Source organism: Electrophorus electricus, chromosome 7 (assembly GCF_013358815.1).
Source record: "Electrophorus electricus isolate fEleEle1 chromosome 7, fEleEle1.pri, whole genome shotgun sequence".
Classification (NCBI taxonomy): Eukaryota; Metazoa; Chordata; class Actinopteri; order Gymnotiformes; family Gymnotidae; genus Electrophorus; species Electrophorus electricus.
Window position 1 is genome coordinate 4,191,666 of NC_049541.1, and position 15,469 is coordinate 4,207,134.

The window sequence follows — 15,469 nt, forward strand, 5'->3', positions numbered from 1 at the left end:
AGTCCATCACTCTTAAGAGCCTTCCATTCAAATCCACTGTTTTGGTCTCTGCAGTTGGCTAATACAATTAGTTAATGCAGTGAATACCTTCAAGGTAATCAAGGCTATCTAGTTATAAGCAGTGCTAAGTAGTGATCAAACTCAAATGTCTCTGCTGAATATTCAGAGAGCATCCTGGCAATTGTGCAGGAAAAAATAAAAATCAATAGCGCAATGTCAATTATGAAGACTCTTCAGTCCTCACCGTACTTCCACTGGGCCAGATGGACTCCACATGACACTCTATATGCAGACCATTAGTGGCACATAAGGGAAGATGTTTGGCCAAATGTGCAGGGAATCATGGGATAGACATGCGACTTCAAAACCCCAAGTGATGTGGGATAAGAAAGGGTAATGATGCTGCTATGGGGGCTGATTCTACAAAAGAGAGCAAGCATTTGACACTGTGGGACATTATCATATTTCTAGTGCGCCAAGCCTTCTACGTCTGCGCATGCATCTTTGGAGATGTCTGGTGAACAGTGACTACAGATCTGAGACTTTGCCCTGGTGAGCATATGCCACTGGAATGACGGTATGTCCTGTTGCAATGAGTTAGCAGTAGCATTCTCTGTGCTTCATGCTACCTGCCATAAGAATGCCTCTTCATTAGTGAACTACTAGATACCCAGTTAAGCCGTGTCTTACTATACTTTTTTGTCAAGCAATGATCTTCTGTATTTATATTAAAGACTATGTAAGCAGGCCTTGCAATACCCCAAAATAACTTAAAGGTTTGATGTTCAGTCATTAAATTTAGGAGCAAAGAAGAATACAGTGGCTGATGTGACACTGGGTTTATTTTTACTCTATTTGACAATCATATAAATGGCTATAAAATGGCTTTGCCCAAACTACTGAAAACAGCGGTTTAGCAAAGTTTCCGAAAAAGAGGGAAACAACCAAATTAAATGGACAGAAAATGTTCGAGTTGTGAATTCATCTCTTCTTTTTGCAAACATTCATTGCTATTCAATATTGAATAGTAAACTATTATGAGTCGTAAATTATAAATGAGTAGTCATACTCATACAAAAAGATGACCTTCTTATAAAGGTTCTCAAAATAGGTTTGAGGGGAATTTTATATCCAGTGAACATCAAAGGCATCTGACCACAATTCTATGCTTTGTTTACAGGAAGGAGAACAGCCCCATAGTACGGTGCCTAGATGGATGTCAGCCAATGCCTCTTAATTGTCTTCAGTGTCTAGATTGGATGTTAGCCATGTCTGATATGATCAAAGCAACACTGTATTGTTTTCTATGTGTCAAAGGAGAAAAAAATACATGCACCATCTGTTCACATCAAAAAGCTTTTTAAATAGTGCATGGGACAGCTTGACTACTTTGTCACCTTAAAGACAGAACAAAGAGTTTAAAAACAACAAAGTGGCATCTTTAGAACAGAGTTTGTTCAAATTTAAATACTGAAGAAGGCGAGAGGTGCCATGTTTGATAAAAATATTAAAAAATGCATAAAAAAATTATATATATATATATATATATATATATATATATATATATATATATATATATATATATATATATATAATTTTTTTTTTTTTGTAGATAGGTCATGTCTCTTTACTGCCAGCTGTACAAATTGATCTACATGAAGCAAAGCAGTCTATAAACAAATGGATTTGCTGAATGCTATCTCAAAAAAGGGATAGAGCCTCATGTGTTGAGAATTTCTTGGAAAATTGAAACAAATTCTGTTTTTATGTGGATTAATAGTACTAATCACATGATGCCCACAGACATATAATTAATCGGCTGTAAATACTGAATTTTATGGCTCAAGGATAAATAAATGTAGCTTAGACATAGTATGACCCATTCAAACTCACCACTAAGAGGTGGATCATTGATATTGCCATCGTGAGCGCGCCTTATAGTCGTGCGTTCCAGAGTATGGACCCGTGAACTCGTCCCTGACGCGCGTCCACGTCCTTGTGTCAGTTGAGGTTTTGGATTTCTGTGCACTCGCGGTCCAGCGTTGCGTATCCCCTCAGCAAACATGTCCAAGTTGGAGCAGGTCCTCGTCCTCGATCCTCCAACTGATCTCAAATTCCGAGGTAAGGGAACTGCGCTGTCGGTGGCTGACATTCATTTGTGACCGATTTGAAAACTAGCAGAAAGCGGAGATTCCACACCGACTGCAACGCCGCCATTTTGAGATGGGGAATGAGGGCCATTGCGGATCCCCGTGCTAGAGTGACGTTCATCTGCAGACATGCACACAACTTACTTTGAATATCCAGCCACATAGTTTGCATGTTATATCGTCCACGGATAAACCGCGAATTGCTTCGCTCCGGCTGTAATTGTACACAGGTACTGATGGATGTCTTTGTCCCATTTTGCCTCATTCCAGTCAGTAGAGTTAACGTTATCACTTTTGGGAAAGCGCGTACGGACCGGTCACTATGGTGACCGGCTTCTTTTTGGCAATAAGCTAGCTAGATAACCTAGCTTTAGCAAGTCTGCTTGGAGTTCGCTAGCTGGCTAGCCGATTCGTTGGCGTAGGTTTTACTCGTAAAACTCGCTAGCGGCACACGTTACACACCAAACTACGTCTAACTAATATAACCGCGCAAGTTTCAGTTAACACGGCGCGTTCAGCGGACGGTTTACTTGGTCGATGACTAGGATATTAGCCGACGTTAGCTGGGTAGAGCTAGCTAGATAAATATTTGATGATTTATAAGCAACGTGCACTACGAGCAGCCTTTTAACTAACCATTATTCCTTGCCGGCTGTGTGTCCAACTTTGGGAAGTTAGCTGGCTAGAAAGCCTGCTTTTTGTTCGCTATGTCTCACGACTTGTTTAAAAAAGGTTCGGAATTGTGCTTGGTGTGAACATTCGCCCCATTGATGTGGCTGGCTGGCTTGTTTCGTGTTGGAGGGCGGGGTTCGCCAGCTAGATGGGAGTTTAGCTCGATAAATGGCATATGTAAAAATCGATGCTACATTTTTTTTTGTTTTAGTTTTAAATAAAAACGTGGGTTTCTGTGGGAATAAAGCAAACAAACCCGCACGCAATAAACGCCTTATCAAACTTTGTGCGGAGGTCTTCACACTAATAAGCAAGTGGATGTCTAAAGTAACTTGCATAAATGCAGAAACATCTTAGTTTGCTTCAAATGCATCCCCTTGGTGGAAGGTTTTGCTCGATAGCGAGAATAGCACGGTACTTGCAACGTGCTGTGTTGCTATTGACCCGTCTTGCAGAGTACATGTAATGACATGATGTATACAGCACAGATGACAAGTAGTGGACAAAGTGTGTGTAGGCTACGTGTTTACTTACCCCTTATCAAAGGGGACCTTGTCGATTTTAGAGGTCCAAAGTCTAAGCCAGCGGCTATCAATAATCGGTAATGTGATATTTAAGCATATGTCAGATAACGTGAGATTTCTATGCTCTGTACTGTCTCATTCAGGCTGCCGATCACATGGTTCGGCATCTTGGTCCCCACAGTCAGCACATGTCCTTTATGATGGTGCTCGCGTCCCGTGAGACGGCCTGCTCTTTGGCATTAGCAGCATTTGTGCGGTTCAATAATGCAGAGCCAATAACGGCTTATTACGGAACTAATTCTATAATTTAGACAGGGCTGTGCTCCTGCCTCTTGTTTTTCCACAGGCACTGAGAGGCCATCTAGGCTGGTAGTGCCTGCCAGCCGTATTTATGTCGCCAGACGTGCAGTTTTTGCATCATTGTTCTAACAGTGCAGGACAGGTTTATTCTATGTGCTGTGAGGGTCATATAAATCATGAAGTCATTTTGAGGGCTTGTTTCCTCATCTGTCGTCAATATGAGTTAATTAGAAACCGAAGACGGCTGCATCTTCCCAAGGTGTTGACGTTGCATCTGAACTTGCATGCAGGGCAGCTCTTATTTTATGCTTTCTAGCCTACTCCCATTTCCTCGACAAAAGGCAGCAGCTAGTTTACGAGGTGCTTGCATTCATCTGCCGAATGTGTCTGTGCTCGAAAAACAGTAACAGTACCGAGCACATGGTGAAAGCCTAAATTAAAAGGTTGCACTGAAACCGTAGGTACTCCTTAAGCTGTGTTGTCTGTAGTTCTGAGAGATATGGCAGACATAACACTTATGACGTGAGTCCACCACAACTTCCTGCAAAGAGAACTTTAATGAAAAATACCGGCACTTCCTGGTGGTCACACATTAACTTGCATCATCCATCTTGAGCTACAGTGATGTTTTCCTCTAATCACCTGATCTGTTAGTAAACCTCCACCTGTCAACCCAAGCGTGTCCGTGTTATCCAGGAGCGCCAACCCACTGGCACAGTACGGAGTTCACCCCCATTACGCAAACTCGGGCAGCCTCTTCTCTGCTCAACTTTTCTTCCATCCTAGCAGCGCCCATACCTGTTTGCCGTGGGGCAGCAAGGCTCCAGGTTTATAAGTGGCTAACCGGAGCCCTGTTTCTGTTGAGCTAAAAACCGCCATCAGAACCAGGGTATCGCTCCGCTTCTCGAACTTAGCTGGGGTCCCTACACTGTAGGAAAGACTATCCACGTCTGTCTGTCTCTCTTTCTGTATCCCTGTCTAACTACAGGTTTCTCTCGCTCGCTCGCTCGCTCTCTTCCTCTCTCTGTTTCCTTGTCTATCAGTCTCTCTGCCTACTAGTCTGTCAAGCTTTCTCTCATCCTCAGTCTTGTTCCTCGCTCCCCCACCCCGCATACTTGTTATTTATAGTGGCAGGGAGGCCTGGGAGACTGGTACAGAAAGAAAGTGGCGGAGCCTCGGGTGGGGAGGGGCAACAGTGGACGGAGGATACAGGCTTCCAAGAACAAACCTTTTTGTAATGCTGACCTCCTTTGGTCATTCCTCTGTGAGTCTAAATGAAAATAATGGCTTCCAGTGCTGTGCATGTCGTCCATAGTCTACAAGTCAGGAGGGAAAATTAGATTCATCCTCTTGCACTTACGACCGAGACGGAAGAGCTTTTAAAGTGGTTGAAGTCCATCTGAGGCTCAGATCAGTATCTCATCTGCTGCCTATTAATTGATTGATCTGGTAGCCTGTGTCCTGTTCATGCGTTTCAGACCCACACTCCAAGCAAGGATGCTAGATGGAGCTCAAGCAACCCGTGGGTTCTGTCCGTGTTGAATAAAGCGGTTTCACGTATGGCCCCACATGGGAATTGTATTAGAAATTAGGATGACTGAGATGACTATTTAGGAAAGGTGCATGTTTCAGAACTCAGTTATTTTCATAGTCTGACTGAAAGCGGCAGTAAACTGAAAAATGGGCAAGTCTTCTCTCTTTGATTTTTGCTTTTTTCCTTAAAATATGTAATAAAAAAAAAATTGCATAGTGCCCCTAGTGGCAACTGGTGTGAACTGTGCACTGCCAGCCTCAGACATTTTTGAGATGGAACCCAGCCCTGCATCACCTTGAGTTAGTGAAGGTTTTACTTCAGCACATAATGAATGTCCATGGGTTGATCAGAATCTCATGCTTTCTTTGATAAAACAGCAGATTTGTATGGAAGCCTTTCTTTTAAAACTGCTGCGAACACAAAAAATTGAGTGTGAACATCTTAACTTTTTTATTTTTCTCTTTTTTCCCTTTTTTTCTACTTAATTCTGTTAGTTCGATTAAAAAAAGAATTTCTGTTAGTCTTGGCACACGCACATTTTATATAGTGTGTGTGTGTGTGTGTGTGTGTGTGTGTATGTATATATATGTGGGTGTGTATGTATATATAAAATAAAAATAATTACACACACACACACAGTGCCTCCAATTAGTATTCAACCCCCTGCAGATTTTGCAAATTAAACAAGCTGCAAATAATTTAGAGCCTTCAAACTTTGAACAAGAGTAGCATTTATTAACAGATGCCTAAATATTCCAAACAAAAAGTACAAGTTGCTCATTTAAATTATAATACATTTTAAACATACAAATTAGGGTGAATTATTCAACCCCTAGGTTTAATATTTTGTGGAATGACCCTTGTTTGCAATTGCAGATATTAATAGTTTTTTCTAAGACCTGATCAGGCCGGCACAGGCCTCTGGAGTAGTCTTGGCCCACTCCTCCATGCAGATCTTCTCCAAGTTGTCTAGGTTCTTTGGGCATCTCTTGTGGACTTTGGTCTTGAGCTCCTTCCACAAGTTTTCAATTGGGTTAAGGTCAGGAGACTGACTAGGCCACTGCAACATCTTGATCTTTTCCCTCTTAAACCAGGCCTTGGTTTTCTTGGCCGTGTGCTTGGGGTCGTTGTCCTGTTGGAAGATGAAATGACGACCCATCTTAAGCTCCATGATGGAGGAGCGGAGGTTTTTAGCCAAAATCTCCAGGTAGGCTGTGCTATCCATCTTCCTGTGGATGCGGACCAGATGGTTGGGCCCTTGGCTGGGAAGCAGCCCCACAGCATGATGTTGCCACCCATTGCTTGACTGTAGGGTTGGTATACTTGGGGTCGTATGCAGTGTCATCCTCTCGCCAAACGCATCGGGTGTGGTCGGCACCAAAAACCTCGATGTTGGTATCATCAGACCAGAGAACCTTGAACCAGTCTGCCTCAGAGTCCTCCAAGTGATCATGAGCAAACGCTTTAGACAGGCCTTGACATGACGCTTAGAAAATAAAGGTACCTTATGGACTTGCCTGGAATGAAGACCATTGCGATGGAGTACGTTACTTATGGTATTTATTGAAACCAATGTCCCCACCGCCATGAGATCTTCCTGAAGCTACCTCCTTGTTGTCCTTGGGTCAGCCTTGACCGTTCGGACAAGCCTGGCCTCAGCACGAGAGGAAACTTTGAAAGGGTGTCCAGGCTGTGGAAGGTTAACAGTAGTTCCAGAAGCCTTCCACTTCTGCATGATGCTCCCAACTCCTTGGAAAGGGTTTTGTACCCATTGCTAGCCTTGTGACCCTCCACAATTTTGTCTCTAATGGCCTTGTAATACTTCTTAGTCTTTCCCATGTTGACCATGTATGAGTGTTCACTTGTTGGGGAGGGGATTTTATAGTCAGAATAGGTGGGGGGAAAAAACATAATTAATCCAAGCATGTGAAGCTCATTGTTCTTAATACCTCAATTACTTCTTAATACTTGAGGGAACCAAACAGAATTGTGGTGGTTTGAGGGGTTGAATAATAATTGATCCCCTGAAAAAACTTTGCAAAATTAAAATAAACAGAGAAATAACATTCTTTTTTGCTTCAGTGCATTTCACATGTGCAGGCTCATCTACAGTCCATATTTCACAATGCTAGGTTAACTCCAAATGTGTAAACCTGCAAAATCTGCAGGGGGTTGAATACTATTTGTGTATATATAAAATGCACCATTTTAGTGAGATTCCTGATTTGAGAAGATAGCACAACTTGTCATGTTTAATTGGCATTGTTCATGAAAAGGACACTTCTGAAGGAACTTGTATTAATTCTTTTGTTTGCAAAATGACAGTAGGCTTTGTTCAATTTAAAAGGTTTGTGGTATCCTTTTCAACAACACTTGTATCTCTTAAAGCTCCTAGTGTTTGTGAAGGTTTTTGTTCTTTAGGGTAGTGTTACCCAGTCCTCTCTTTTGGACTCTCTTGGAAGGGTTGACTCAGCTCCCAACACACCTGAGCCAGGTAATCAGAAACACTGAATACTTGCTTCAGCTGAGATGGGAACAAAAATGTAGACTGGGTTGAGAAATGCTATTTAGGCACCTGTGCAGCTCGGGGGAGCATTTACCAAACATGGTTTCTCTGTAGCTGTTTTTCCCCTGTTGATGGTGCATGGTGGAAAATATGGTCAGGATTGACCGTCTGATGGGGAGGTGGCAGAAAGTGCGCATGGCACCCATACCCGAGGGCTGTGGAGGAGGTGGGCAGCGAGCAGCGACCTGGACAGCACCCCGAAACTTGATCTGAGCCTCTTTTCTGCCACACCTGGAATGTGAGCAGGCAGTCCTCTAGTTACAAGCTTGGAGCCCTTGACTGCTGAATTGCTGCCTATATTCAACAAGTCCAGCAACCTTCCCAGGAGGTGCGCTTAAACTGTGGCCTAGTCCAGCACCAGAGCATCTGATCCAGGAGATGACCGTACTGTGGTCTGGTCCAGCACCAGAGAAGTTGTTCAGGAGGCACCTTTTAACTGTTCTGTCACGGAGTTGGAGAAACATTCAGCCTCAAAATGTATATATTTCTTTTAAACATTAGTCTTCCATACTTTATTTGGTCATGCCTGTATATCTTATTAAATGGGTTATGTGAGCTGAAATTAGCCATTTATAGGTGTGCAGTATAAAAAAAAAAAAAGTATTATCAAATGAAACTGAGTAGAGTGGGTCAGTTAACAAAGACTAATTGCCTCTCCTAATGTTCAGTTGATTGTGTTATCCTTCCTATAGGTAGGATGTCTCGTATGACACTCTGATCTCTGTCATTTCTGATGTTACAATGTGGTCTGTGGGTACATCTGTGTTTCCAAACCTAGCCTGGCCTTCCTCTATGGCCTGGGAACACTCCTGTTGGCGGCCATGCCAATGTCACGCATACCCAGTCATAAGATCCCCAGCTCCGGTCTGCTGGTCTGCTCTCATCTCCTTGTCTGTAACCTGACAAAGCCGCCAGCGTGTTTTAAACGGAGTTCGACCTTTGGGTGAAGCCTATACCGCCATCTTTACTGGATGCTTGAACCACTCGCTAGCATCTTTCACAGCCCGTATTGAAAGGGTGGACAATTTTATTAAATTATTTTCTTAGCACTGGTAATTGATGACAGGTGTTTAAATGGTATAGGCACTAGTTTAATATTAGGCCTTACTATAATTGATCTTAAAATCTGATGTATAGTGGCACATTGATTAACTCATGTTCCTGTATGAGCAGACCTGAAATAGTCTGATGTTTAAATGTACAGCTAGTAAAACATGACATGTCACAGGAGGGACTAACAGTTTTTACAACAATGCTGTGTAATTGATGTGTTACTGAAGCCAGTATTGGATTGTATTTCACAAGTCTCAACTTTAAGTCTCAACCGTCGACGTCTGCGGTCAGTCCACTTTTAAGGACATTCTCCGACAGCGTGTCAAGTAACGCATGCTACAAAGACAGCGCATTCTGATGTCACTCTCCCTGCACAATGCTATATGCCTGGAATTCCAGTGATTAAATCACGTCCTGAATGTAAGACTCTCTTTGCGTGGTGCCAACACAGTGTACCCACCACTCAGGTCACCGAGTGGCAGAAGAGGTGCGTTGCGGTGTGTGCCTGGTGGAAACATCCTCGTCCAAGGCTGCAAATGGAAATGCGCAACATTCTCTGCAATACCCATGCAGTGCATAATGACACCACCCAAACATTTGGACACACCTACTCCTTGTTTATTTATATTTATTAGGTTTTAGATTCTTCAGAGTAACTGTCCAATAACCATGGTGCATTATCAGACCGGATGAAATTCTGCTGAGACATCCTGAGTACTTAAAGCTTTAGAGAATAAAGTTCTACATAAAAAAACAACAAAATTATTCAAAATGATTACTTTTTATTATTTTTAAAAAAGAGGATTTTTTTTTTTTTTTTTTTTGAGAATTTTATTTTCTTAATTTGTAAATCAGTTCAGATATATAGGCCATCAGCCTTCACTATTTATATTTGTCTTGGGAATACATTTAAGCATAAACCATTAGATTAAAATGGCTATAAGACTATCAAAACACCTCTTCAGTCAGGTGTGTCCAAACATTTGACTGGTACTGTAGCTTTAGTCCAATGCAGTGTGGCTGTGCGTTTGTCAGTGGCCTTAAACTGGAAGTGCCTGGTTTTTCCTTGGAGGGTCTGCATGCTTGCGTGACAACCTTACAGAAAGTAGAGACTGCCATCACCTAGACGTTACTAGAACTCTTAGAGGTAAAGGATTCCAGGCCCCCACAAATCTGGTGTTTCCCCCTTCTATCTTTTTATGGAGGTGGTGGTGGTTTCTATCAAATCTGGTGGTAAAATATGTAATTACATACATGGACAACAATATTTGAGGCTGTATTTTTGTTGTAAAACTTTCCAGCACAGAACACAGCTTCATGTTTGTATTCAGAAACAAACATGCTTTTTCACGTGACATACAAAACTTTTAATGTAAGCTAAATTCTGTTGTCATGGATGGAGTCATACCAGGTGTGTGTGAGAAGCCGGAAGACCGGGCAGGTAAAAGGGAGTGGTTAAAGTTTGACCGTAACTTATTCCAAACCTGTCTCACCAGACTTGCTGGTTCCTGTGTCTTAGAAATGGATTGCAGGATGGAGGAAACCCGCAGAATCATGCTGGCGCACGGATCGAATCCCCCATCAGCCCCACCTTTACCATGCTCACGTGTGCCCGGCCTGGTTTACAGCCCGGCCTGGTTTCAAATGCACCGCATTCTGTCTCCCCCAGGTCCCTTCACAGACGTGGTCACGGCCACCCTGAAGCTGACGAACCCATCAGACCGGAAGGTGTGTTTCAAAGTGAAGACCACAGCGCCCCGCAGGTACTGTGTGCGGCCCAACAGTGGCTCCATCGACCCTGGCTCCTCCCTCACCATTTCGGGTGAGTGGCCGCCCCACATTCAGCACCTGTGTTGCGCTTTAATCCCGTTTAGCTTTCCTTCATTTGAACTACATATCCCAGGATTCCCTGTAGCTATGCAGATGAGCTGGTAAAGCAGCTGGGTCAGTCGCGGTTCCATGGCCGATGCTAACGGTTTGGGTCCGAGCTCCTGTGGTGATTGGACAGGTGCAGCAGCTGCCCTGCTGTGCATTTACTAGAATAGTGCACAAATGTGGCTAATCTTTGACTATAACTGATTTATAATTTCTTGTCACAATGTTGGATATGTAAAATACAAGATCTCAGAAGCCCTGAGGAACGGGTTTTGGTACAAAATCTGTTTGAGGTAGAGTGGCCATAAGTATGTTCCCTAAAGCTAAGTAAGGTTCTCATCTAGGAAATTGCTAACAGCTTCTGTTTATTTATAGGGCATATCACCCTCATCGGTGTTGACTAAGGCCATTGTGGGTCTTTAAAGAGAATAGCAAGTTTATACTGTGTAATCGTTGCTAACTTGTATATGACTTTAAATTACATATTCATGTAATTCAGCCATTACGGGGAAAATTCCTGTATCGTAGTGCCTGTCTCTGGTTTCTCATTTTGGACAATGTAGCCCTGTTAATAATGTTATTCAGCCATGAGTGACCCTTTGCCACAGCTGTCTCCTGAATGAGAGGGCGGGGCAGTAGTGTAGCTTCCGAAGTTCTGCCTTAACCCACCTCTGGGAATCCATCAGCAGCTCTCACTAAAATTTCCTATCTGACCTCCGATCAGTTGATATAACTCTCTCACAAACAGTAAGGAACGCCTTTGGATGCAAATGACTTTTGAAGCATTTTGAAATTCATGCGAAGACCGAAGCATTTTTGAGGTGCGGTGATGTAACCCTGAACGTGATGATTTTGTTGTTGTTGTTCTCGTTGATGTTTGTTTATTTGTTTGTTTGTTTGTTTGTTTTGCAGTTATGCTACAGCCGTTCGACTACGATCCCAATGAGAAAAGTAAACACAAATTCATGGTGCAGACCATCTTTGCGCCCAGCGCCGTCACAGACACAGAGACGATGGTAAGAGTCAGACTCACCAGCATAAGTGCTGGTCAAAGCCGTTCTCTTTTCGTGTGACTGCGGGAGGCCACCTGCCCTGTGCCTGCACCTGCACTTTTCTCTTTGAGACACTAGAGGGCAGCAAAGCTTGGTCTTGTTGCCATAGGTCATGCGTTTTAGGCAAATTTGTTTGTATAGCACTTTTTGTCAAGTAGCAAATCAAAGTGCTTTATGTAGACACAGAAGAAGAATAACGCTCATTAATTCCTGAGATCTATCACCTGGTAAGGTTTTGACCCAAAAACCAAAACCAATTTATTAAAATAAAGGTAAATATGTTTTAGGAAAGGTATTTTGATTTTCATGTACACTTTAGTAAATACAAATAATGCTTTAAATCTATTTGCAGAAGACCTATAGATAAAATGTATATTGACGTTATCGGACAATCATTTGGTAATACAAAAAATGTAATGATATTTTTGTGGCTAAAATATATGTAAAATATATGTAAAACAGCACCTCTCACAGAAACCTTACCTACTTGGAGTATAGTAGGCAGATAAATGTCTAGCGTTAAATGTTAGTGTTTCTCTTAATAACTTTATTTAAGGGTCAGTTAACCCGACCCTTTTAAGCTGCAACTTCTGGACTTCAGGTTTGCTTGTGGTTGGGGATGTTTTATGAAACTTCCACACCACATGTTTGGGATCAGCGAGGCCTTAAAATGGATTTATTAGAAGTGGGGCTTGCTTGGTGCTCCTCAGGTCAATCCTGCACATGCCTTACCAAAGTCCCTACAGGACCTTTTTCCTGAAGCCAACCTCAGTGTTTAAACCATAAACGTGGATGTGGACAGTGGTCATTCTTTCTTGTTTGTTCATCAGGCACAGTTTAGACACGGGGCATGTCGACATGCGCTTTTGTGCATTGGCTTGGATGTAAATGTACGGCGCCTCTGTGTTACGTTGTACATGCACTCGAACTGTAAAGCTGTGTGTGTGTTTGTGTGAGAGAAACACCAGCTGCTAGTCGTTGAGGCTGATCAACTCCGTGCCTTTGTTTTGTTTTTTTTCCCCATCCCTACAGTGGAAAGACGCAAAGCCCGATGAGCTCATGGATTCCAAGCTCAGATGCGTGTTTGAGCTGCCTTCTGAAAACGATAAGCTGGTACGACACTAATGCTGGGATGGAGGGAGGGATGTTCTAATGTCAGTCTTACTTGTGTTGCAGTCATGATTCTGAAATGCAGTATAAATATAAATTGTAATCTATGCTGTAGATGTATGTATATACACACACACACACACTCACTCACTCACCCACTCACCCACTCATTCACTCTACACATTTTCAGTATCTCCTTTAGTATGCCCTCTGAATCCCAACCCCTGCAGTTTGGCCTTGGCATCCCCATGCATGTGAGCCAGCCCGTGCCCTTTGCGTGTGGGGACTCTGGCACTGAGAAGCCCCATCGCCTGCTTTCCCATGTTTTGGCTGCACCCACCCCGAGCAGGTTCGAGTTCCGCACCCCTCTCCGAGCGCGACCCCCGTTCCCCCCGACCCCTGGCAGCCTTAGCAACAGGAGCGACCTGCAGGGCTTCAAGACCGCGCCCAGTTCCGAGGTCAAGATCAGGAAAGTGCAGGTGTGTGAGGGTCAGACGCACAGGCAGGCAGCAGGGCCTGAGCTGGGACTCAGCTCCAGGGTAGGTCAAAGGTCATTTAATATCCTCTGGTAGTCACATTGGAAAAGGAAGGACTTGGCTGCAATACAAAAACCCCACAGTGTGGGATCTTTTAAGGCCATTTTCCTTCCTGATGCGTCTAATGCCATTGAGCCACTATGCATCTTGGGTAAGTTGGTGTACACAGTACACTAAATATAACTCGTGCTTTGCCCCTGGGCAGCTAAGAAGCTGTTTCTTTTAGCTGCCATGTTTTTCTGCCTCACTAAGCAGCTATAAAAGCAGAAGAGACGTTTCCATAATTGGGCTTGACATAACGGCTTGGAGTCAGCGGCAGACAGATGTCATGGACCAGTTTCTCTCCAGCTGTCCATACGCTTCCCGACGTGTACTCAGACACCCCCCCCCCCCCCCCCCCCCCCCCCCCCCCCGTCTCCTCCACATCCCAGTAGCCTGCTGTTGTAACGGCCACGACCGCAGCTTCCCTTGCTAATGGCAGTACATCAGAATTCTGCTCTCAGCCCTGTGGTGTGGTGAGCTTTTCTGGCGAGAGGCCGTCCTCTACTTATGATTGGTGGTTAAGCGATCAGTCACACGTCGAGGGCTTGAGTTCACGCTTTTCGGCATCCCGACATGTGCTAACGTTGTGTTTCGTCACAGAACGACTCTGACGTCACCACTGGCAGAGCCGGGCCCCTGCTCAACTCCTCCAAGCTGGACGGGCCGGCCGCGGCGAAGCCAGCCAGCTCCGCCCTCGACGACACGGAGATGAAGAAGGTGATGGAGGAGTGCAAGCGGCTGCAGGTGGAAGTGGGCAAGCTACAAGACGAGAACCGGCAGCTCAAGGTAACGCCGGACACGCCGAATCGCAGCTTCCTTGGTTTCTTATCACAGCCATATCTCTGTAGGCTTTAAGAGTTGTGGGAGATGTAGGCGTGAGGGTCATGTCGTGCCTTTCCACTCTCCGCCAGGACGACGGCTTGAGATTGAGAAAGGCCCAGCGGCCCGAGCACACAGCCCCCAACTCCAGCTCTCTGATCGGCCGAGAGGTGTCCGCCAGTTCGCTCCCCTCGCTCCTGGTCGTCATAGCAGCCATCTTCATCGGATTCTTCCTCGGCAAGTTCGTCCTGTAGGTGGACGCGAGGGGGGGGGACGTCTTGCGTGTCTGCCAGCCTGTCCACCGCTTCCAGAGAGAGAAAGGGAGAGGGAGTGATCCATCACGTGGTCTGGATGAAAGGAGAATGTCTTTCTGTTGGCTTTGCCATAATCATTGGTAGCTGGGCCAGTGGCAGCGCACGCATCTGTGTGGGATCATAGCGTGGGCCTTACCTTCCTCAGCCTCACACACGGTTAGAACGACAGGAGGGGGAGGGAGAAAGATGAGAAGAGAAGCAGAACAGGAGATAACATTTCTCCCTTCTCCCTCTCTGTCTTTTTCCATTTTGTTCTTTTCTTTGTGCGATGGACAGAAGGATAAATCAAGCAGGTTTATTGCACAGCACTGGGTTTAAGAGGGCAGCAGTTCAGACAGAGTGATGCACCGTCACATGAAAGGAAGACGAGCGAGCCACGTCTCTGAGACATTCACTAGAAAGGTGTAATATAAACATTTAGACCCCCTTCCCCCACACCAACCACTCTCTTCCTCGTTTTATTAAGAGTTCAGTGAAATGTTAGGTGTCTTGTAAATGTAATTTTAATCCTTTTTAAGTGAAGGAAAAGAAACTTCCATCAAAACAAATATCCAAAAGAAAAAAAGACCTCGTCACCTTTGCGCCTGGCAGCCTCAGAACGTTGGCAGATGCGTCTCCCCTTTGCTGCATCCCTGTCTCCACGGGAACGTCAACAGTTGGGAAAGAAAATGCCTTTTGTACATGTCTTTTTTTCTGTCCCTAACGACACCAATGCAGACTTTTATTACCGTTATCATATTAATATTATTAATGTTCTTTATTTTCCCTCAGTACAAAGCATTTATCTCTTGAGGCAAACGATGACTGAAGTTCGAGTCTTCACCTCTCCTGTCCTGTCCCATGCTATTCAACATTGAAGAAATAAATAAATGAATGAATAAATGAATCGTTTGTACAGCTGTCTTTCCCTTTTGTATTTTGT

General features: G+C 44.1%; 1 protein-coding gene across 2 annotated transcripts; it reads left to right on the top strand.

Moving 5' to 3' along the window:
- The first annotated feature begins 1,967 nt into the window (after positions 1 to 1,967).
- Positions 1,968 to 15,433, top strand: LOC113582889 (vesicle-associated membrane protein-associated protein A-like). Of its 2 annotated transcripts, XM_027018927.2 has the most exons (7): positions 1,968 to 2,121; positions 10,469 to 10,621; positions 11,587 to 11,690; positions 12,759 to 12,839; positions 14,015 to 14,200; positions 14,326 to 14,470; positions 15,319 to 15,433. In XM_027018927.2, exons 1-7 carry the CDS (start codon positions 2,064 to 2,066, stop codon positions 15,402 to 15,404), a joined length of 813 nt encoding a protein of 270 aa, XP_026874728.1. In that variant the 5' UTR covers positions 1,968 to 2,063; the 3' UTR covers positions 15,405 to 15,433. The 2 variants fall into 2 exon arrangements, with proteins under 2 accessions (XP_026874728.1, XP_026874729.1); XM_027018928.2 differs by lacking the exon at positions 15,319 to 15,433 and having other exon boundaries at positions 1,969 to 2,121; positions 14,326 to 15,104.
- Positions 15,434 to 15,469: the final 36 nt, after the last annotated feature.